Source organism: Lissotriton vulgaris, chromosome 6, assembly GCF_964263255.1.
Source record: "Lissotriton vulgaris chromosome 6, aLisVul1.2, whole genome shotgun sequence".
Classification (NCBI taxonomy): Eukaryota; Metazoa; Chordata; class Amphibia; order Caudata; family Salamandridae; genus Lissotriton; species Lissotriton vulgaris.
The window spans coordinates 1,038,517,871-1,038,541,151 of NC_141694.1; the positions used below are offsets into that span (position 1 = coordinate 1,038,517,871).

A 23,281-nucleotide genomic window follows, 5' to 3' on the forward strand; every position below is an offset into this window, starting at 1 on the left:
TTAACATGTGGTAAAGTGACGCTCTGGCGGCGCAAGACCTATGAAAATAAGGCCAGAGATGTTCGAGTCTGAGGCAGCGCAAAAAGCACATGCCTGCCCTGGGGAGGTGTAAGTGAGGCGCAACGGGGAGTGAAGTTTTCATGTATCCATGTATGTCATATTTCCCTGTGTGCAGCTGCATTGTGCAGCACACAATGAAAAATGTCTATGCAGTTTCTGACCATTGATGTACAGGAAGGTATCCCATACGGTACAAAAAACTTCTTCCAAGCAACACAGCCACCCTTGCATCATGGTGCAAAAGGTATTGTCCTTCTGCATGACAGCACTTTGTGGGCAAGGCCAGGGAAAGGCACAAATATGCTACCCTAAGGGAACAACATGTTCCATCCTGGTATATCATATGTATGCATGATGGAATCTTGATACAATATTTCACGCAGTGGCAATATCCTATTAACAATGGGCCTAAACATCCTAAGTATTGCATAACATCAACAGCAACTTGGATGCAAACTTCATGCTCCCCCCTCCATCACACATTGTAGGCCCTGTACATACAGTAATAATCTACAGGGACATCACCTCAGAGGAGCATATGTCTGCCAGCATCACAAGTAACCTTGTAGTGGTTCTAAATCTCTGCACAAACGTGTTTGTATGTGTATTTCACTATACACAATGTGCTACATTACCATCTGTCTGCAGCGAAGATGCACAAGTGTCAACTGAGTGCAAACCATGCAATGCCTTCACTCCTTCATCATGACTGTGTGCAGGAAGTATCACATGTAATTACTTGGATTCTACACAATGACTGGATGTACAGTAACTACTTGTGGTGTTAAATGCAGTGCAGAATGGAAAACAACATGATAATAATAATACACTTATGCAACAATGTGCATACATGATGGCATACCATGGGCTGAGTAAGGTTTGTTAGCATACCCAAACATAGGATACATCATACAGCTGGGATTACGTCCGGTCACATGTTTGTTGTGCTGAAACAACAACATAAATCAAAATTTTAGGCCACCATTGTGCTTAGTCACGTGGGAAATAGGCACACATCTACAAGGCCTGGAAAAGTGTATGTAATGTTAATACCATGTACACGTGTACATGGTGTACTTGCACACAGATCAATGTGTATGTGTGTAATTGCATGTTGCTTACAGTTGTTGTCACAATGCACATATCAAAGAAGCTGACACACTGACACATCTAAGGGTGCCAGTACATCTGTGAATGATGAATAAGCAAATGATAAGCCATGTGTGTATTGGGGAGGACATACTTCTCTAAAAGGCCACGTAAATTCCACAATTGTTTGAATACATATGGCGGATATTTGATTTTTTTTGTGTGTGACGCATTAATCTGCTGGCACATCTGTGAATACTCAGATGTTCACATTCACCATTGTACCAAAGTCCCCCATAAAAGCACAACACATACATCTACACAATGCAAACATATTTTCAATATGGGACAAGTGTGCAAGTATTTGGCAAATGCCATCTCAATGTGACACCACAAACAAGGGATCACATGTGTGTTATACATGCAGTGGAAGAGTGTGCTTCACATGTGAAGCACTTAGCCAGAGACTGTTGTATGAATCAGGTTGCCTCATGGGACGCAACGTAAGCCAATGTTGAAGATACCACTGACTCTCATGTAATCTCTGTACTATGTTGAAATATGCAACATACGCTGAGAATCTGGTCTATTGTCTTTCCCTTGTAGGTGGTCCACCACCATACACAAGGGATGAGGTGGAGTCCTTCAAGAATCCTAAGGCCACTGGTGAGTGTGAAATCATTACTATCTTTGTCTGTATGCTTACAATGTCTCCTCATGCATGCCATGTATGCAGACAGTCCAACAGCATCATTGTTGCATGCAGCATGTTTACACATCACATGTGCATGGAAGTGTCAAGGACTCAATGGCACTATGTGGAAATGCATAAACTCAAAGATAAGGGTCACATGTATGAGGTGTTACAGTGTTGAAGGGACACAGTAACACTTCTTCTGCTGCTGTAAGTATCTATCACATAAAATGAGACCACAATCAAACAATACATCTATACCTCCATAGAGCACCATACTCAGGTGTGAGGGTCTCAAGGCACTGAAGGGAGGGGGTGTGCTGCTCCTGATGAAATAGGCAGGTCTTCAGTTCTTTAATGAAGGTAAGATGGTCCTGGTCAGTCGTAGTTGTGCGCCAAGGGAGTTTCATGTCTTGGTGGCCAGGTAGGAGGATGATCTACCTCCAGTGGTGGATCAGTCAATCCTTGGGATGGTGGCTAGTGGGAGGCTGGTGGAGCGGAGGTGGCCAGTAGGATCTGAGAATGAGAGGCGGTTGAGGAGTCATTCTGGGCCCATGTCATGTGTCTGTGTGTGTGTGTGGGTGAGGTGCCTGAACGTGATCCTTGTGTTGACGGTGACCCAGTGTTGGTCAATATGGCCTGTAGAAATGCTGCTGTGGTGAGGGCTGTTGAGAATGAGTTGTGCCGATGCATTTACTATGGGTAGTAGTTCTAAGTGAAGTCTGGCAGTGGTTCCTGTGTATAGGGCATTCCCGTTGTACAGTTGGCTGTTGATGAGGGCCTGGGTGACCGTCTCACACGTTTCGATGGTGATCCACCAGAATATCTATCGGAGCATGCGCAGTGTGTAGAATCATAAGGATGAGATGACGTCCACTTGTTTGTTCGTTGTGAGTGAGTAGACCTGGATGAATCCCAAGTGGGGTGTATGCTCCGTGGGTGTTGTTACAGTGACCATTGTTGTGGACCAATAGGCGTCGTCCCTGGCGGATGTTGATTTGTCAAGGATGATAACCTCTGTATTGTGTGTCTACAGTATCTGCTGACTGAGCTTCTTCCATTCTGCAGCGTCTATCTTTCCTACATGGAGGTTGTTTTTGGTTGGGGCTGGGTCTTGAGTGAGGGACAGTACCAGATGGGTGTCATTGGCAAAGGAGATTATGTTGTGGTGGTGTGTGCATGCAATGGTGGCAAGTGTGCTCATGGAGATGTCGAAGAGTGTTGTGCTGAGCAAGGAGCCTTGGGCTACGTGACAGTCAGTGTATTTATACCATGGCTACATAACACATGCTAATTGTAGTACAACATAGATATACCTCCTACATGTAGGATTTCCTTGTGCCCCACGTGTGTCAGTACTTGCCATTGTTAGAGGGATGCAACAGTGCGGCAAGTCCATCATTAATTAGCACAACATTCATGCAGTTACCTATGCAACTAAAAGGGTCACCGGCAGAATTCCGTATTGACATCAGTAGTTAATATGCAATGATGTACATGTGTTTAAATGGTCATTGCATCATTTATCATGCATAGTCAATCCACACACCAGGCCTTAATGCTGGGCATGATATGATGTCCCCTGTCAAGTTGCGTCTACCATGAAAGTGTTGTGCAGTGTGTGTTGCGTTGTGTGAAAACGCAGCACGTATTTACTCCCAAGCAGCACCCCATGTACAAGAGTTAAATGATAGTAGGCGGTGCCCAAATCAATTGCAGTGCACACCTGTGTTTTTCCTTGCAACACAATCCTAATTTGCCCATGTTTCATTTCCATGGTGCATTTGACATGTGTGTTGCCTTGTGCAGCATACAGGGATGATGGTCCATATACCTTGCTTTGTATCTGCGTATGAAGTGTCAAATTACAATGCCTATACAAACCTTGCCTGCACACAGATGCACTGGCATCATGTTGAGAAGGGGCCTGCATATGTGAATGGCGAGCATTGGGTTCATGGCCAGGACAAATGCATTGGAATGCAGCATCTCATATGTATTGAGGCCTTACATGTCATCTACATTATTTATCATGTTAGGTATTACGCAACATCACTTAGCATCCCTGTGTATGACCATCGATGATGATGCCACCATGCTTTGAAATTGATGCCCTGTTAAAGATAGGCCCTTGACAAAATGTGCCGAAGATTGCATTAATGTGCATGTGTACAGGTGTCAATGTGTAAGTGCAGACTGATGTGGATGTCATTGCTCCATTACAGAAAACATGTCACAAGATGAGGAGAGGCAGTATCGCATCCATCTAGAAAGATACCGCCACATACGGAATGTTGGTCGTTCATTCAGGCAGATGGGACGCCGACATGAACACTAAGCATGGGCGGAAAATCCGTTACGCTCGCGGATTTTGCGGATTTTCGGTAAATTCGCAATCCGCGAACGTTCGCGAATTTACCAAAAATCCGCAAATTCGCACGCAGCGGATTTTTTTTTCTTGGTGATACAATTTTGCAGCGCGCGGCGTTTACTTACCGTCATTCAGCGTTTGCCGAGTTGTTTTTCTCGATATTTTGCAAGTGCTGCGCCATTTTGGATCTTGCTGCGGGATCCCGCGGGAATTTGGCGAGCGCGATTACGTCATCGCGGCTTGCCAACTTGCACAGCGGGAGTTTGTCAACGCGAGTACGCCAGGATCACGTATCGCGGGACTTCGCAATTGCGAGCTTGTAGATGCGGCGAGCAGCAACAATCTTGCACTCGCGAAAATACAAAATTTGCAATTCTGCACAAGAAATCCACCAGCAAGCAGCATAAACTTTCTGGAAATGATGATTTTTATCTGAATAACTCCTCAGGTTGACATTTGCCTGCACTTTTTTTGCGAGGAGTCCATTTTGGGGAGGGGGGGTGGGAGGAAGGAAGTGCCCCACAGTCTTCAACTTCCTGTTCCTGTCCAGCAGGCTTCTCCCAGTGCTTTGTCCATCTCCTGGTCACTTTTCATTTGGATCTGGTGCTCGAAGGATTACTTTTTGTGGATGCTGCTGGATATTTGGATTTGAGGCCTTTTTGACTTTCTTTGGATCACTTTTGGATTAGAAATTTCACAAGTAAGTTTGTTTGGGGCATTACAGTTGCTGCAACTACAATTTTGGAATTTTCGATTTTGGTCTGTTTTGGGGCCTTTTGCCCAGGGGTACTCAGTGGTGGGTGCACTGAGTCTTTCTGTGGGGTGTTTTGAATTTAAACATCATGGAGGGGCTGGATGGCTTGGGATTGTGCTGATTTTTCTGTGATTTTCGTTTTTTTGGCCTGTTGTTGTGGCCTTTTCACCAGGGGTAGTGAGTGTTGCATGGGCCTAGTCTTTCTGTAGGGTGTCTTGAATTTAAACATCATGGAGGGCCTGGATGGTTTGGGATTGTGCTGATTTTTCTGTGATTTTCGTTTTTTTGGCCTGTTGTTGTGGCCTTTTCACCAGGGGTAGTGAGTGTTGCATGGGCCTAGTCTTTCTGTGGGGTGTCTTGAATTTAAACATCATGGAGGGCCTGGATGGTTTGGGATTGTGCTGATTTTTCTGTGTTTTTCGATTTTTTGGGGTGTGCATGGGGACAGGCCATGTGGGTGGTGGCCATTTTGAGTGCTGCTACAGGCCCTGGCCATGTGCTGGGAGGGAGGGGGGCATTTTGAATGCAGGCAGTGTTGTTAGGCCTGCAACCATTTTGCCTAGTTTTCAACCTTTATGCCCAGGGGTAGTGAGTGTTGCATGGGCCTAGTCTTTCTCTGGGTTGTCTTGAATTTAAACATCATGAGGGGCTGGATGGCTTGGGATTGTGCTGATTTTTCTGTGATTTTCGTTTTTTTGGCCTGTTATTGTGGCCTTTTCACCAGGGGTAGTGAGTGTTGCATGGGCCTAGTCTTTCTGTGGGGTGTCTTGAATTTAAACATCATGGAGGGCCTGGATGGTTTGGGATTGTGCTGATTTTTTTGTGATTTTCGTTTTTTTGGCCTGTTGTTGTGGCCTTTTCACCAGGGGTAGTGAGTGTTGCATGGGCCTAGTCTTTCTGTGGGGTGTCTTGAATTTAAACATCATGGAGGGCCAGGATGGTTTGGGATTGTGCTGATTTTTTTGTGATTTTCGTTTTATTGGCCTGTTGTTGTGGCCTTTTCACCAGGGGTAGTGAGTGTTGCATGGGCCTAGTCTTTCTGTGGGTTGTCTTGAATTTCAACATCATGGAGGGGCTGGATGGCTTGGGATTGTGCTGATTGTTCTGTGATTTTTGTTTTTTTGGCCTGTTGTTGTGGCCTTTTCACCAGGGGTAGTGAGTGTTGCATGGGCCTAGTCTTTCTGTGGGGTGTCTTGAATTTAAACATCATGGAGGGCCTGGATGGTTTGGGATTGTGCTGATTTTTTTGTGATTTTCGTTTTATTGGCCTGTTGTTGTGGCCTTTTCACCAGGGGTAGTGAGTGTTGCATGGGCCTAGTCTTTCTGTGGGGTGTCTTGAATTTAAACATCATGGAGGGCCTAGATGGTTTGGGATTGTGCTGATTTTTCTGTGTTTTTCGATTTTTTGGGGTGTTCATGGGGACAGGCCATGTGGCTGGGGGCCATTTTGAGTGCTGCTAAAGGCCCTGGCCATGTGCTGGGAGGGAGGGGGCCATTTTGAATGCAGGCAGTGTTGTTAGGCCTGCAACCATTTTGCCTAGTTTTCAACCTTTATGCCCAGGGGTAGTGAGTGTTGCATGGGCCTAGTCTTTCTGTGGGGTGTCTTGAATTTAAACATCATGGAGGGCCTGGATGGTTTGGGATTGTGCTGATTTGTTTGTGATTTTCGTTTTTTTGGCCTGTTGTTGTGGCCTTTTCACCAGGGGTAGTGAGTGTTGCATGGGCCTAGTCTTTCTGTGGGTTGTCTTGAATTTAAACATCATGGAGGGGCTGGATGGCTTGGGATTGTGCTGATTTTTTTGTGATTTTCGTTTTATTGGCCTGTTGTTGTGACCTTTTCACCAGGGGTAGTGAGTGTTGCATGGGTCTAGTCTTTCTGTGGGGTGTCTTGAATTTAAACATCATGGAGGGCCTGGTTGGTTTGGGATTGTGCTGATTTTTCTGTGTTTTTCGATTTTTTGGGGTGTTCATGGGGACAGGTCATGTGGCTGCGGGCCATTTTGAGTGCTGCTACAGGCCCTGGCCATGTGCTAGGAGGGAGGGGGCCATTTTGAATGTAGGCAGTGTTGTTAGGCCTGCAACTATTTTGCCTAGTTTTCAACCTTTATGCCCAGGGGTAGTGAGTGTTGCCTGGGCCTAGTCTTTCTGTGGGGTGTCTTGAATTTAAACATCATGGAGGGCCTGGATGGTTTGGGATTGTGCTGATTTTTCTGTGATTTTCATTTTTTTGCCTGTTGTTGTGGCCGTTTCACCAGGGGTAGTGAGTGTTGCATGGGCCTAGTCTTTCTGTGGGTTGTCTTGAATTTAAACATCATGGAGGGGCTGGATGGCTTGGGATTGTGCTGATTTTTCTGTGATTTTTGTTTTTTTGGCCTGTTGTTGTGGCCTTTTCACCAGGGGTAGTGAGTGTTGCATGGGCCTAGTCTTTCTGTGGGTTGTCTTGAATTTAAACATCATGGAGGGGCTGGATGGCTTGGGATTGTGCTGATTTTTCTGTGATTTTCGTTTTTTTGGCCTGTTGTGGCCTTTTCCCCAGGGGTAGTGAGTGTTGCATGGGCCTAGTCTTTCTGTGGGGTGTCTTGAATTTAAACATCATGGAGGGCCTGGATGGTTTGGGATTGTGCTGATTTTTTTGTGATTTTCGTTTTATTGGCCTGTTGTGGCCTTTTCACCAGGGGTAGTGAGTGTTGCATGGGCCTAGTCTTTCTGTGGGTTGTCTTGAATTTAAACATCATGGAGGGGCTGGATGGCTTGGGATTGTGCTGATTGTTCTGTGATTTTTGTTTTTTTGGCCTGTTGTTGTGGCCTTTTCACCAGGGGTAGTGAGTGTTGCATGGGCCTAGTCTTTCTGTGGGGTGTCTTGAATTTAAACATCATGGAGGGCCTGGATGGTTTGGGATTGTGCTGATTTTTCTGTGTTTTTCGATTTTTTGGGGTGTTCATGGGGACAGGCCATGTGGCTGGGGGCCATTTTGAGTGCTGCTAAAGGCCCTGGCCATGTGCTGGGAGGGAGGGGGCCATTTTTAATGCAGGCAGTGTTGTTAGGCCTGCAACCATTTTGCCTAGTTTTCAACCTTTATGCCCAGGGGTAGTGAGTGTTGCATGGGCCTAGTCTTTCTGTGGGGTGTCTCGAATTTAAACATCATGGAGGGCCTGGATGGTTTGGGATTGTGCTGATTTTTCTGTGATTTTCGTTTTTTTGCTCTGTTGTTGTGGCCTTTTCACCAGGGGTAGTGAGTGTTGCATGGGCCTAGTCTTTCTGTGGGTTGTCTTGAATTTAAACATCATGGAGGGGCTGGATGGCTTGGGATTGTGCTGATTTTTCTGTGATTTTCGTTTTTTGGCCTGTTGTTGTGGCCTTTTCACCAGGGGTAGTGAGTGTTGCATGGGTCTAGTCTTTCTGTCGGGTGTCTTGAATTTAAACATCATGGAGGGCCTAGATGGTTTGGGATTGTGCTGATTTTTCTGTGTTTTTCGATTTTTTGGGGTGTTCATGGGGACAGGTCATGTGGCTGCGGGCCATTTTGAGTGCTGCTGCAGGCCCTGGCCACGTGCTAGGAGGGAGGGGGCCATTTTGAATGTAGGCAGTGTTGTTAGGCCTGCAACCATTTTGCCTAGTTTTCAACCTTTATGCCCAGGGGTAGTGAGTGTTGCATGGGCCTAGTCTTTCTGTGGGTTGTCTTGAATTCAAACATCATGGAGGGCCTGGATGGTTTGGGATTGTGCTGATTTTTTTGTGATTTTCGTTTTATTGGCCTGTTGTTGTGGCCTTTTCACCAGGGGTAGTGAGTGTTGCATGGGCCTAGTCTTTCTGTGGGGTGTCTTGAATTTAAACATCATGGAGGGCCTGGATGGTTTGGGATTGTGCTGATTTTTCTGTGTTTTTCGATTTTTTGGGGTGTTCATGGGGACAGGCCATGTGGCTGGGGGCCATTTTGAGTGCTGCTAAAGGCCCTGGCCATGTGCTGGGAGGGAGGGGGCCATTTTGAATGCAGGCAGTGTTGTTAGGCCTGCAACCATTTTGCCTAGTTTTCAACCTTTATGCCCAGGGGTAGTGAGTGTTGCATGGGCCTAGTCTTTCTGTGGGGTGTCTTGAATTTAAACATCATGGAGGGCCTGGATGGTTTGGGATTGTGCTGATTTTTTTGTGATTTTCGTTTTTTGGTCTGTTGTTGTGGCCTTTTCACCAGGGGTAGTGAGTGTTGCATGGGCCTAGTCTTTCTGTGGGTTGTCTTGAATTTAAACATCATGGAGGGGCTGGATGGCTTGGGATTGTGCTGATTTTTCTGTGATTTTCGTTTTATTGGCCTGTTGTTGTGACCTTTTCACCAGGGGTAGTGAGTGTTGCATGGGTCTAGTCTTTCTGTGGGGTGTCTTGAATTTAAACATCATGGAGGGCCTGGATGGTTTGGGATTGTGCTGATTTTTCTGTGTTTTTCGATTTTTTGGGGTGTTCATGGGGACAGGTCATGTGGCTGGGGGCCATTTTGAGAGCTGCTACAGTCCCTGGCCATGTGCTAGGAGGGAGGGGGCCATTTTGAATGTAGGCAGTGTTGTTAGGCCTGCAACTATTTTGCCTAGTTTTCAACCTTTATGCCCAGGGGTAGTGATTGTTGCATGGGCCTAGTCTTTCTGTGAGGTGTCTTGAATTTAAACATCATGGAGGGCCTGGATGGTTTGGGATTGTGCTGATTTTTCTGTGATTTTCGTTTTTTTTGCCTGTTGTTGGCGCCTTTTCACCAGGGGTAGTGAGTGTTGCATGGGCCTAGTCTTTCTGTGGGTTGTCTTGAATTTAAACATCATGGAGGGGCTGGATGGCTTGGGATTGTGCTGATTTTTCTGTGATTTTTGTTTTTTTGGCCTGTTGTTGTGGCCTTTTCACCAGGAGTAGTGAGTGTTGCATGGGCCTAGTCTTTCTGTGGGTTGGCTTGAATTTAAACATCATGGAGGGGCTGGATGGCTTGGGATTGTGCTGATTTTTCTGTGATTTTCGTTTTTTTGGCCTGTTGTGGCCTTTTCCCCAGGGGTAGTGAGTGTTGCATGGGCCTAGTCTTTCTGTGGGGTGTCTTGAATTTAAACATCATGGAGGGCCTGGATGGTTTGGGATTGTGCTGATTTTTTTGTGATTTTCGTTTTATTGGCCTGTTGTTGTGGCCTTTTCACCAGGGGTAGTGAGTGTTGCATGGGCCTAGTCTTTCTGTGGGTTGTCTTGAATTTAAACATCATGGAGGGGCTAGATGGCTTGGGATTGTGCTGATTGTTCTGTGATTTTTGTTTTTTTGGCCTGTTGTTGTGGCCTTTTCACCAGGGGTAGTGAGTGTTGCATGGGCCTAGTCTTTCTGTGGGGTGTCTTGAATTTAAACATCATGGAGGGCCTGGATGGTTTGGGATTGTGCTGATTTTTCTGTGTTTTTTGATTTTTTGGGGTGTTCATGGGGACAGGCCATGTGGCTGGGGGCCATTTTGAGTGCCGCTAAAGGCCCTGGCCATGTGCTGGGAGGGAGGGGGCCATTTTTAATGCAGGCAGTGTTGTTAGGCCTGCAACCATTTTGCCTAGTTTTCAACCTTTATGCCCAGGGGTAGTGAGTGTTGCATGGGCCTAGTCTTTCTGTGGGGTGTCTCGAATTTAAACATCATGGAGGGCCTGGATGGTTTGGGATTGTGCTGATTTTTCTGTGATTTTCGTTTTTTTGCTCTGTTGTTGTGGCCTTTTCACCAGGGGTAGTGAGTGTTGCATGGGCCTAGTCTTTCTGTGGGTTGTCTTGAATTTAAACATCATGGAGGGGCTGGATGGCTTGGGATTGTGCTGATTTTTCTGTGATTTTCGTTTTTTGGCCTGTTGTTGTGGCCTTTTCACCAGGGGTAGTGAGTGTTGCATGGGTCTAGTCTTTCTGTCGGGTGTCTTGAATTTAAACATCATGGAGGGCCTAGATGGTTTGGGATTGTGCTGATTTTTCTGTGTTTTTCGATTTTTTGGGGTGTTCATGGGGACAGGTCATGTGGCTGCGGGCCATTTTGAGTGCTGCTGCAGGCCCTGGCCACGTGCTAGGAGGGAGGGGGCCATTTTGAATGTAGGCAGTGTTGTTAGGCCTGCAACCATTTTGCCTAGTTTTCAACCTTTATGCCCAGGGGTAGTGAGTGTTGCATGGGCCTAGTCTTTCTGTGGGTTGTCTTGAATTCAAACATCATGGAGGGCCTGGATGGTTTGGGATTGTGCTGATTTTTTTGTGATTTTCGTTTTATTGGCCTGTTGTTGTGGCCTTTTCACCAGGGGTAGTGAGTGTTGCATGGGCCTAGTCTTTCTGTGGGGTGTCTTGAATTTAAACATCATGGAGGGCCTGGATGGTTTGGGATTGTGCTGATTTTTCTGTGTTTTTCGATTTTTTGGGGTGTTCATGGGGACAGGCCATGTGGCTGGGGGCCATTTTGAGTGCTGCTAAAGGCCCTGGCCATGTGCTGGGAGGGAGGGGGCCATTTTGAATGCAGGCAGTGTTGTTAGGCCTGCAACCATTTTGCCTAGTTTTCAACCTTTATGCCCAGGGGTAGTGAGTGTTGCATGGGCCTAGTCTTTCTGTGGGGTGTCTTGAATTTAAACATCATGGAGGGCCTGGATGGTTTGGGATTGTGCTGATTTTTTTGTGATTTTCGTTTTTTGGTCTGTTGTTGTGGCCTTTTCACCAGGGGTAGTGAGTGTTGCATGGGCCTAGTCTTTCTGTGGGTTGTCTTGAATTTAAACATCATGGAGGGGCTGGATGGCTTGGGATTGTGCTGATTTTTCTGTGATTTTCGTTTTATTGGCCTGTTGTTGTGACCTTTTCACCAGGGGTAGTGAGTGTTGCATGGGTCTAGTCTTTCTGTGGGGTGTCTTGAATTTAAACATCATGGAGGGCCTGGATGGTTTGGGATTGTGCTGATTTTTCTGTGTTTTTCGATTTTTTGGGGTGTTCATGGGGACAGGTCATGTGGCTGGGGGCCATTTTGAGAGCTGCTACAGTCCCTGGCCATGTGCTAGGAGGGAGGGGGCCATTTTGAATGTAGGCAGTGTTGTTAGGCCTGCAACTATTTTGCCTAGTTTTCAACCTTTATGCCCAGGGGTAGTGATTGTTGCATGGGCCTAGTCTTTCTGTGAGGTGTCTTGAATTTAAACATCATGGAGGGCCTGGATGGTTTGGGATTGTGCTGATTTTTCTGTGATTTTCGTTTTTTTTGCCTGTTGTTGGCGCCTTTTCACCAGGGGTAGTGAGTGTTGCATGGGCCTAGTCTTTCTGTGGGTTGTCTTGAATTTAAACATCATGGAGGGGCTGGATGGCTTGGGATTGTGCTGATTTTTCTGTGATTTTTGTTTTTTTGGCCTGTTGTTGTGGCCTTTTCACCAGGAGTAGTGAGTGTTGCATGGGCCTAGTCTTTCTGTGGGTTGGCTTGAATTTAAACATCATGGAGGGGCTGGATGGCTTGGGATTGTGCTGATTTTTCTGTGATTTTCGTTTTTTTGGCCTGTTGTGGCCTTTTCCCCAGGGGTAGTGAGTGTTGCATGGGCCTAGTCTTTCTGTGGGGTGTCTTGAATTTAAACATCATGGAGGGCCTGGATGGTTTGGGATTGTGCTGATTTTTTTGTGATTTTCGTTTTATTGGCCTGTTGTTGTGGCCTTTTCACCAGGGGTAGTGAGTGTTGCATGGGCCTAGTCTTTCTGTGGGTTGTCTTGAATTTAAACATCATGGAGGGGCTAGATGGCTTGGGATTGTGCTGATTGTTCTGTGATTTTTGTTTTTTTGGCCTGTTGTTGTGGCCTTTTCACCAGGGGTAGTGAGTGTTGCATGGGCCTAGTCTTTCTGTGGGGTGTCTTGAATTTAAACATCATGGAGGGCCTGGATGGTTTGGGATTGTGCTGATTTTTCTGTGTTTTTCGATTTTTTGGGGTGTTCATGGGGACAGGCCATGTGGCTGGGGGCCATTTTGAGTGCCGCTAAAGGCCCTGGCCATGTGCTGGGAGGGAGGGGGCCATTTTTAATGCAGGCAGTGTTGTTAGGCCTGCAACCATTTTGCCTAGTTTTCAACCTTTATGCCCAGGGGTAGTGAGTGTTGCATGGGCCTAGTCTTTCTGTGGGGTGTCTTGAATTTAAACATCATGGAGGGCCTGGATGGTTTGGGATTGTGCTGATTTTTCTGTAATTTTCGTTTTTTTGGCCTGTTGTTGTGGCCTTTTCACCAGGGGTAGTGAGTGTTGCATGGGCCTAGTCTTTCTGTGGGTTGTCTTGAATTTAAACATCATGGAGGGGCTGGATGGCTTGGGATTGTGCTGATTTTTCTGTGATTTTCGTTTTTTGGCCTGTTGTTGTGGCCTTTTCACCAGGGGTAGTGAGTGTTGCATGGGCCTAGTCTTTCTGTGGGTTGTCTTGAATTTAAACATCATGGAGGGGCTGGATGGCTTGGGATTGTGCTGATTTTTCTGTGATTTTCGTCTTTTTGGCCTGTTGTTGTGGCCTTTTCACCAGGGGTAGTGAGTGTTGCATGGGCCTAGTCTTTCTGTGAGGTGTCTTGAATTTAAACATCATGGAGGGCCTGGATGGTTTGGGATTGTGCTGATTTTTTTGTGATTTTCGTTTTTTTGGCCTGTTGTTGTGGCCTTTTCACCAGGGGTAGTGACTAGTGAGTGTTGCATGGGCCTAGTCTTTCTGTGGAGTGTCTTGAATTTAAACATCATGGAGGGCATGGGATTGTGCTTATTTTTCTGTGTTTTTTCGATTTTTTTGGGGTGTATAACTGAACTGATGTTCCTCTGTCTTCCATTGCTTTTAGGTGCACAAGACTCAAGAGAACCACCAGTGCCAGGAAGAAGTCCTGCAGCGGTGTGTGTGTGCAGCATAACGTCACGTCTGGCCACAGACAACTCTGCAACTCGTGCAACTGCGGCCTGCTGTTCTGACCTGCTCTGAAGAAGATGGCCCCAAAAAAAGGTCCCCGTAGCTCCTTTAGCAAGAAAGTTGCCAGTAAGGAGCAGAAGAAGCAAGTTACCAAGGAGGCTGGTGTGCCGGCCGCCGCGTTTTTTGGGAGTAAAAAAACAAGTACGCCTGCAGCAGCAGCGGGATCTGCTGGGGACCAAGCTGGGAGCAGCACCCCCACTCCATTGGGCTCAGTGCCGCCACCACCACGCCAACTTAAGTCCAAGCCCTTGAGTGCTGCAGAGGCAGTCAGTGTACTTCTTCAATCACCATCGACCAGTGATGTTGGCTCATCGCAAGAAAGTAGCAGCAATGTCCCTGAATCAACACAGGTTGTTGTAACTCATCTGACAAGTGTTGAACAACCACAGCCGCAACAACAACCACATGTGCAAGTACAAGCCCAAGTACATGTGGAAGGAGAGGCAGCGCAAGGAGATGCGCAAGCAGAGGTGCATGGAGGATCACAAGTGCCCACAATAGTTGTTCCTCCCGAAGTAGGGGCACATCAGGAAATCGACAATCAAGCCAAGGTATCATTTGAGGAAGCCACACCTCCTGATGATCATTCATTGTCTTCTACATCCCTAGCAAGGAAAAGATCAAGGGGGGTCTCTACATCTTCTTCAAGCCCACCTCCTTCTGATGAACTGGATGAAAATTGGGAACCACCACGGCCGTCTGAGAGTGAGGCACACCATGATCTGACAAAGGTACTTAAGCGTAAAAGGAAGGTCGTCGAAAAACTCATAGTTATGGAGTGTGATGAGGCTCAACAAGAAGTAGCGGATTCTGCTGCTGATAAAGCCTCTCACGACGACGAGCCAGTCATCATAAAGGTCACTGCAGCCTCAGCGGGCATGCAGCAAAGAGACATTTTGACCCTAGCCCAAGAAGCTGCTGAGCTTGATGATGATGTCGACGAGGAGGCAATGGAAACACAACAATCATTGGAGTTAACTAGTACACCAACACGTACCGCTTCCATATTTCTTCCTCGCCAGAAGGGACCTCCATCTACCTCGACCTCAATTAGTGGTGGTGAAAGTGCACAACGTACTAAAGTTTGGCAATCCACATCCTCCACTTCATCTTGCATTAGCAGCAAGACCATCGCCACCAGTATCGCCGCCTCCTCCGGCCCCCACAGACAATTCAAGTCCCCAGCTTGGGACTTCTTTAGTGTTTGCCCAAAAAGGGAAAACTTTGCCATTTGTAGCATTTGTAAGGTTGCAGTTAGACGTGGTAAGTTTAGTACCAACTATGGTACCGGAGGCCAGAGAGGTCATCTTAAGAGACAGCACCCTGTCCAATGGTTTGCGCACCTACAGGCGATCAAGGAAGCCCTAATTGCACGTAATGAAAACGTTGATTTTTCATCTGATGATGACGAGGAGGAAGAAGACGTGTCAAACACTTCACTTACACCCAGTACCCCTGTTAGCAGCACGCCCCATGTGAGCCACACTAAGAGTGTGGGAGAGAGTGAGACACCAATGCGAAAAAGTTCATCAGCGAGCGTAACTGGGTCAAAGATATCATCATCATAATTATCCCGTAAATGCTTGGTCCAGGGCAACATTAAAAAGATGTTGTTTACAGAAGCGCAATATGAACGCAACCACCCACTGACGCGTCTGTATAACACTAAGCTGGCTAAAATGCTAGCTCTGGACCTTCTCCCTTTTTCTTTTGTAGAAGGGGTTGGTTTTCTAGAATTAGTGGTAGCGCTCTGCCCTAAATGGAAGGTTCCTAGCCGGTTCTATTTTGCCCGAGTTGCGGTTCCAGCACTACATGAAGATGTTCTGGAGGTGATTGGGGCAGCTTTGCAGAAGAGTGCTGTTCACACTATACATCTGACAACAGACATGTGGACCAGTGGCGCAGGCGCTGATTACATGTGCATCACTGCACACTGGGTCTCTTTTTCAGGGGTTAAAGCAAAGCTAAACGCAGGTGTTGACCCGGACCAAGTTTTTAAAACTGCTCGGAAACATGCAACACTAGCCATGTTTGGTTTGGAGAAACGTCACACAGCAGAAAACATTTTGGATGAGTTTAACACAAAGGTCCTTGACTGGCTGTCCCCAAAAAAAGGCCAGATTGGTTATGTTTCCACGGATAATGGCGCCAATGTAGTTAAGGCCATGGAGCTGGGTGACTATTTCAGAGTGCCGTGTTTGGCGCACTGTATAAACCTGGTTGTCAAAAAATTCTTGAGTGATAAAGACAGTGCAGCGTACAGGGTAGTGGACACCTGCCGAAAAATGTGCAACCATTTCAGCCATTCTTTTAAGGCCCGGAAGCATCTGGGGAGCCTGCTACATGACCGTCGAATGCCAGTGAAAGCACTCATCCAGGAGGTGGCAACACGTTGGAACTCAACCTTCTACATGCTTGAGCATCTGTATGAGCAGTATACGGTACTCGATCACTATTTCTTAACACAGGGTACAGCTCAGAAGGAGGACCTGAGGATGGGTGCGGTGCAATGGGACATAGTTAAAAGCCTGACACGCATGCTTCGTCCTTTTGAGGTCTTCACGCGTGCAGTCAGCAAGGAGGACTGTAATTTGGGAAAAGCTATCCCATTGTTGTACATGCTGGAGCACCAACTGAAGGAGGTGTGTTCTGTGTTTCAAAAAGATGAAAAAAACTAAGACCCTTTTGTTTTGGCGGAGAAATTATTAGAGCGCCTACAAGGTGATGAACGTCTTAAAATGATCCACTCAAACCAGCATTACATTTGTGCTACTATTCTGGATCCACGCTACAAAAAGGCGCTGGCAGGCCGAGCATTCTTTCCTTTTGCTGATGAAGATGTTACAAAGTACAAACAGTGGCTAGCCTTCTCAGCCAAGAGGTTTGAAAGAGAACAGCAGAAAGTTGAAGGAAACGGCAGTACATCAGCATCAGCAGGCCATCCCCAGTCAAAACAATCCACTTCTGCACCTGTGGCTGTGGCACAAGTGACCTCTCAGCCATTAAAGACACCGGCAACCGGATCATCTGCACCAGACACAACAGTAACATTGGAGGCTGAAGAGGATTGGCTAGCTCGGCTTGGGTTTGGTTCTCAAAAGGTCACAGCAACAGCTAAGCAAAGTGGAGGAACCTTGGAGGAGGACCTTGAGTCGATGGTGAAGGACTATCTGAATGACTCAACAGAGGTCTATGTTAATGCTGACCCATTGGCGTATTGGCATGGGAAAAAAGAATTGTGACCACAGCTCTCCAACCTCGCTTTAAACTACTTGTCTTGCCCACTCGCAAGCGTGTCTTCTGAACGTGTTTTCAGTGCTGCTGGTGGCATTGTAACTTCCAAACGGAGCGGCCTCTCGCCCAAAAATGTGGAGAGGTTAACAATGATCAAGATGAATCAGCACCTCATACCACCAGATTACAGAGTACAAGAAAGCACGCCGGATGAAGACGGGGTGGACAGCAACGTAGATGAGGGAATTTCTTCTCTGTCAGGTGACACTGAGCTCACCCTGCCTGAATTCGCAAAGTATGATGACGAAGCCTTATTCTTATTCGTGGACCCTGACACCGAGCCCTGAAAATGAGACAATGAATCAATAACTTTCTTTTTCGTCCTTATTCACTTTTAATCCTGTGTGTCTGTCTTTCTTTGTTGTGCACAGTTAATATAATTCAAACTTTAATCACCTAATCACAAAAACAAGCCCATCAGCAGAACTGTCTTCACTTGTTTGCTTATTGATTTGAAGGTGCCGCAGTCTGCATTCCTCAGGTTCACAAGTTCAGAAGAACATGCTCCTCTATCCTCCTCCTCCAGACTCCTATTTCCATCAAAGCAGAGGGCTGGTTTACGCCCAAAGAAGAAAGACTCAGCACTTGTGGGGGTGTTCTACTTCTTTGCGGGTGAGTTGACCGCTCTGGGGCCACTGCTGGGAAGCTCTAATACCGGATAAAAGTGGTTTGGACCAAATCGGAGGCGGAATTTTTTTGTGTTTTTGCTGACTTGCTTGCCTTTGAGGAGCTCTTTGCGGGGTTCCGGCTGTTTGTGGGTGGGTTTCGGGGCCTGGGAGCACTGCTGGGACACTCTAATCTTGATTGCATTTGCTTTTCAGGAAATCCGTGGTGGAAAACTGGAGTTATGGCCTAGCTGCACAGCGTGTTTGGACCGAAGGCCGAGAAATATTGTAAGTATGAGATTTTGCTTTTTGGCTGTTTGGGGGTGTTGTGCTTTTTGGCGGGTGGGTTGGCAGGTCTTGGGGCATTCATGGGAAGGTCTAATACCAGATAGAAGTGGTTGGGACAAAATCCATGCTGATTTTTTTTGTTGCTATTTCTGACATTTTGCTCAATGTAGCATTTTCGGGGGCCTGTTTGGGGGGCTTCCTGGTGTTTGTGGGTGGGTTTTGGGGTCTGGGAGCACTGCTGGCTATGGATACTTTAGTTTGCAAGAGGTTTGAAGCAAATCCATGGTGGCAGAGGGGAGTTAGGGCCTAGCTGCAGAGTGCGCGCGGAGTGATTCGGGAAATAGGCAAAAAAATTACTAAGTCCCCATTTTTGTACTTTTGCTCTTTGGCTGTTTGGGGGTCTTCTACTCGTTTTCTCCTGGGTTGATGGCTCTGGGGCCATTGCTGGGAAGCTCTAATACCGGATAAAAGTGGTTTGTACCAAATCGGAGGCGAATTTTTTTTTGTGTTTTTGCTGACTTGCTTGCCTTTGAGGTGCTCTTTGGGGGGGTTCCGGCTGTTTGTGGGTGAGTTTTGGGGTCTGGGAGCACTGCTGGGACACTCTAATCTTGATTGCATTTGCTTTTCAGGAAATCCGTGGTGGAAAACTGGAGTTATGGCCTAGCTGCACAGCGCGTTTGGACCGAAGGCCGAGAAATATTGTAAGTATGAGATTTTGCTTTTTGGCTGTTTGGGGGTGTTGTGCTTTTTGGCGGGTGGGTTGGCGGGTCTTGGGGCATTCCTGGGGAGGTCTAATACCGGATAGAAGTGGTTGGGACAAAATCCACGCTGATTTTTTTGATGCTATTTCTGACATTTTGCTCAATGTAGCGTTTTTGGGGGCCTGTTTGGGGGGCTTCCTGGTGTTTGTGGGTGGGTTTCGGGGTCTGGGAGCACTGCTGGCTATGGATACTTTAGTTTGCAAGAGGTTTGAAACAAATCCATGGAGGCAGAGGGGAGTTAGGGCCCAGCTGCAGAGCGCGCGCGGAGTGATTTGGGAAATTGTCAAAAAAATGACTGTCCCCATTTTTGTACTTTTGCTCTTTGGCTGTTTGGGGGTCTTCTACTCGTTTTCTCCTGGGTTGACGGCTCTGGGGCCATTGCTGGGAAGCTCTAATACCGGATAAAAGTGGTTTGGACCAAATCGGAGGCGGATTTTTTTTGTGTTTTTGCTGACTTGCTTGCCTTTGAGGAGCTCTTTGGGGGGTTCCGGCTGTTTGTGGGTGGGTTTCGGGGCCTGGGAGCACTGCTGGGACACTCTAATCTTGATTGCATTTGCTTTTCAGGAAATCCGTGGTGGAAAACTGGAGTTATGGTCTAGCTGCACAGCGCGTTTGGACCGAAGGCAGAGAAATTTTGTAAGTATGAGATTTTGCTTTTTGGCTGTTTGGGGGTGTTGTGCTTTTTGGCGGGTCTTGGGGCATTCCTGGGGAGGTCTAATACCGGATAGAAGTGGTTGGGACAAAATCCACGCTGATTTTTTTGTTGCTATTTCTGACATTTTGCTCAATGTAGCGTTTTTGGGGGCCTGTTTGGGGGGCTTCCTGGTGTTTGTGGGTGGGTTTCGTGGGTCTGGGAGCACTGCTGGCTATGGATACTTTCGTTTGCAAGAGGTTTGAAGCAAATCCATGGTGGCAGAGGGGAGTTAGGGCCCAGCTGCAGAGCGCGCGCGGAGTGATTTGGGAAATTGTCAAAAAAATGACTAAGTCCCCATTTTTGTACTTTTGCTCTTTGGCTGTTTGGGGGTCTTCTACTCGTTTTCTCCTGGGTTGACGGCTCTGGGGCCATTGCTGGGAAGCTCTAATACCGGATAAAAGTGGTTTGGACCAAATCGGAGGCGGAAATCTTTTTGTGTTTTTGCTGACTTGCTTGCCTTTGAGGTGCTCTTTGGGGGGTTTCTGGCTCTTTGTGGGTGAGTTTTGGGGTCTGGGAGCACTGCTGGGACACTCTAATCTTGATTGCATTAGCTTTTCAGGAAATCCGTGGTGGAAAACTGGAGTTATGGTCTAGCTGCACAGCGCGTTTGGACCGAAGGCCGAGAAATATTGTAAGTATGAGATTTTGCTTTTGGGCTGTTTGGGGGTGTTGTGCTTTTTGGCGAGTGGGTTGGCGGGTCTTGAGGCATTCCTGGAAAGGTCTAATACCGGATAGAAGTGGTTGGGACAAAAACCACGCTGATTTTTTTTGTTGCTATTTCTGACATTTTGCTCAATGTAGCGTTTTCAGGGGCCTGTTTGGGGGGCTTCCTAGTGTTTGTGGGTGGGTTTCGGGGTCTGGGAGCACTGCTGGCTATGGATACTTTAGTTTGCAAGAGGTTTGAAGCAAATCCATGGTGGCAGAGGGGAGTTAGGGCCTAGCTGCAGAGCGCGCGCGGAGTGATTTGGGAAATTGCCAAAAAATGACTAAGTCCCCATTTTTGTAATTTTGCTCTTTGGCTGTTTGGGGTCTTCTACTCGTTTTCTCCTGGGTTGACGGCTCTGGGGCCATTGCTTGGAAGCTCTAATACCGGATAAAAGTGGTTTTGACCAAATCGGAGGCAGAATTTTTTTGTGTTTTTGCTGACTTGCTTGCCTTTGAGGTGCTCTTTGGGGGGGTTCCGGCTGTTTGTGGGTGAGTTTTGTGGTTTGGGAGCACTGCTGGGACACTCTAATCTTGATTGCATTTGCTTTTCAGGAAATCCGTGGTGGAAAACTGGAGTTATGGCCTAGCTGCACAGCGTGTTTGGAACGAAGGCCAAGAAATATTGTAAGTATGAGATTTTGCTTTTGGGCTGTTTGGGGGTGTTGTGCTTTTTGGCGGGGTGGTTGGCGGGTCTTGGGGCATTCCTGGGAAGGTCTAATACCGGATAGAAGTGGTTGGGACAAAATCCATAAGGAAAAGCCTTTTGGCACTTTTTGTAACCTAGGGTTCGTCTGGGTTAGCCCTAGCAGCAGGATTGCATGTGTTTTGGGGTGTTCTAGATTTTTGCAACTGAGTTCTGGGGTCTTAGAGCACTCGTGAGAATGTGTAATTTTGGTTGCAAGTCATTTGAAGAAAATCCATGGTGGGAAAGGGGGGATTTGGCATAGTTAAAGAAAGCCTCTGCCACTATTCTTAACTTAGGGCTCGTTAGGGTTAGCAGTATTTCTATTGCATGTGTTTGGGTGGGGGGGGTTTTGAGTCTTGGAGCGATGCTGGCTATGGATACTTTTGCTTGCTTGCAAGTGGTTTGAATACAATCCACGGTGGGTAAGGGGGTATTTGGGCCTACTTTTACTTTCGAAGAACGTTTTGTCACCAGTTTTCTGCTAGGCCTCGCTTTTTGAGATCTGATTGGGGGTCTTCTACATTTTTGCAACTGGCTTTAGTAAGGGTCTGGCTGGAAGCACTGCTGGGAAGGTCTAATTTTGTTCTAAAACACAGTTTACAGTACACCTAGCTTGAGGGGAAAGATCCGCTAAATTAATTTGCCCATACTTATTTATCCTTCAAAAGGTGACTCAGACAGAGTACGCACTTTCAAAAATGTTGTACTGTCTATTAGGAAAATCAAAGTGTGACTTTTTGCACTACACAGCGTACATACCTTATATTTATTTATCAGTGCTGTTTTTCGTTCAATAATTACAGGCCGGGTTTCAGTCTGTGCAATGGGGAAAAAAGGATGGAGTCAGGCTTCACATTAGCGAGCCGCAATTCAGCATCCACCAGGCAGGCAGTGGACAGGGTGTCTTCTGGTCACCAACATTGATGGACGAAGCGTCAGCTGGAATGGAGGAGTGCCGCTAATAAGAGGAATTGTTTGCTGCATGCAACTTACTTACCAAATTAAACAGGACAACTACAACAATACAGATACAGTATCCATTCTTTTCTTCAATGAGTGTGTGTGACTGCATTTCTTGGATCTCTCTCTGCTTCTAAATTGATCCCTACAGCCATTCTATAGGTTTTACTTCGGCTATTTTTTAAACCTAATTTAATGTAGCCCTGTACTGTCGCATTCTGTCATTCACGGTTATCGAAAGTACTACTTACTTTTCTGTAACAATGCATTCAGTAGTGCATGCACTTCCTTCATGTCACGTAAAAGATTTATGGTTATCTTTGTACCCAAAAATTGCTTTATGTTCAATTATTGTTTGTCCATGCTGTGCTTTTTTTTTCTCTCAACAAAACCTACCCAAAAAGAAACCCCCATTCCCATCCATTTTACAAACCCTAACCCTCTTCCCCCGGGTTGTGTGGTTTTGCTTGATGTGTGACTAAATGACATCAATAATTCCACACACTTGCTGGGGAGGATAAGGTCATAGCAACAGGCTGGTGAAGGAATCCGAGGATATATTCTAGACTTACTCAGCTTCAGTACTATTTCTTGTAGTAGTAGCCAATGTCAAAGAAATCCTACACAAGTAAAAGGTATACTATAAATACTTTACCATTTGTTAGGCTACATTGTGGCACTGTTGTAGTCTAGTGTACTGTCACCTGCTATATTGTCTATCATACCGTTGTAATGCTACAGTAAGGACAAACCAGGTTTCATTTTCTTTTTTTCCATAGCCATGCAACTGCGACTGTGTCACACCACTAGTACCACCGCAATGAGGAGGAAATTTCAGCAGCCCTGTATTGCAACCTTAATCGCCATTTCCCGTGGAGCCAGCCCTGGGCATAGCCCTACTTTTAAACAGAAATTACAGGTAAGATAAGCGTTTGGTTGGAGGTAGTATAATGGAGTATTAGGAGAGACGAGAGATTGACGGTAGTACTACTAAAGTCCTCGGACTATTCAGGAAAACAAACTTACTGTTAAACCCCCACCCACCAGACTCAAAAGCAGTAAAAAACAGGTATAGTCAGATAAAGTTTCAAAAAGTATATTTTTATAGCCCTAACAAAATAATCTCCCGCAAGACCCTCCCTAACCCCAACGATTGTCCTTCAAAAGTCCCCAAAAAACCCAACTCCCAATTCCCACCCCCCAAAAGTCTCTAAAAAAGGGGCAAGGGACACTACGGCAGGGTGCTGTTGACTTTAGCAGCCAGGGCATCATGCTCCTTGCGGAGGGTGGCATGTTCGAAGCGGAGGCCCTCCACCAAGTTCTTATAGCTTAGGACCTCCTGCTCCAGGTAGGACAGTCTGAGGGATAAGCGGCGCCGGCGTGCCTTGCAAATCCTGTG

The 23,281-nt window shown here is 46.6% G+C and overlaps 1 protein-coding gene across 1 annotated transcript in view; it reads left to right on the forward strand.

Annotated features, from left to right (window-relative positions):
* Nucleotides 1-201: 201 nt before the first annotated feature.
* Nucleotides 202-23,281, forward strand: part of LOC147708379 (uncharacterized) — a 29,484-nt gene continuing 6,404 nt past the window's right edge. The window contains exons 1-3 of the mRNA XM_086925729.1: nt 202-238; nt 1,756-1,815; nt 4,069-4,170. Of these exons, the coding sequence (XP_086781855.1) occupies nt 202-238; nt 1,756-1,815; nt 4,069-4,170 (199 nt within the window). The remainder of the gene's footprint in view (nt 239-1,755; nt 1,816-4,068; nt 4,171-23,281) is intronic.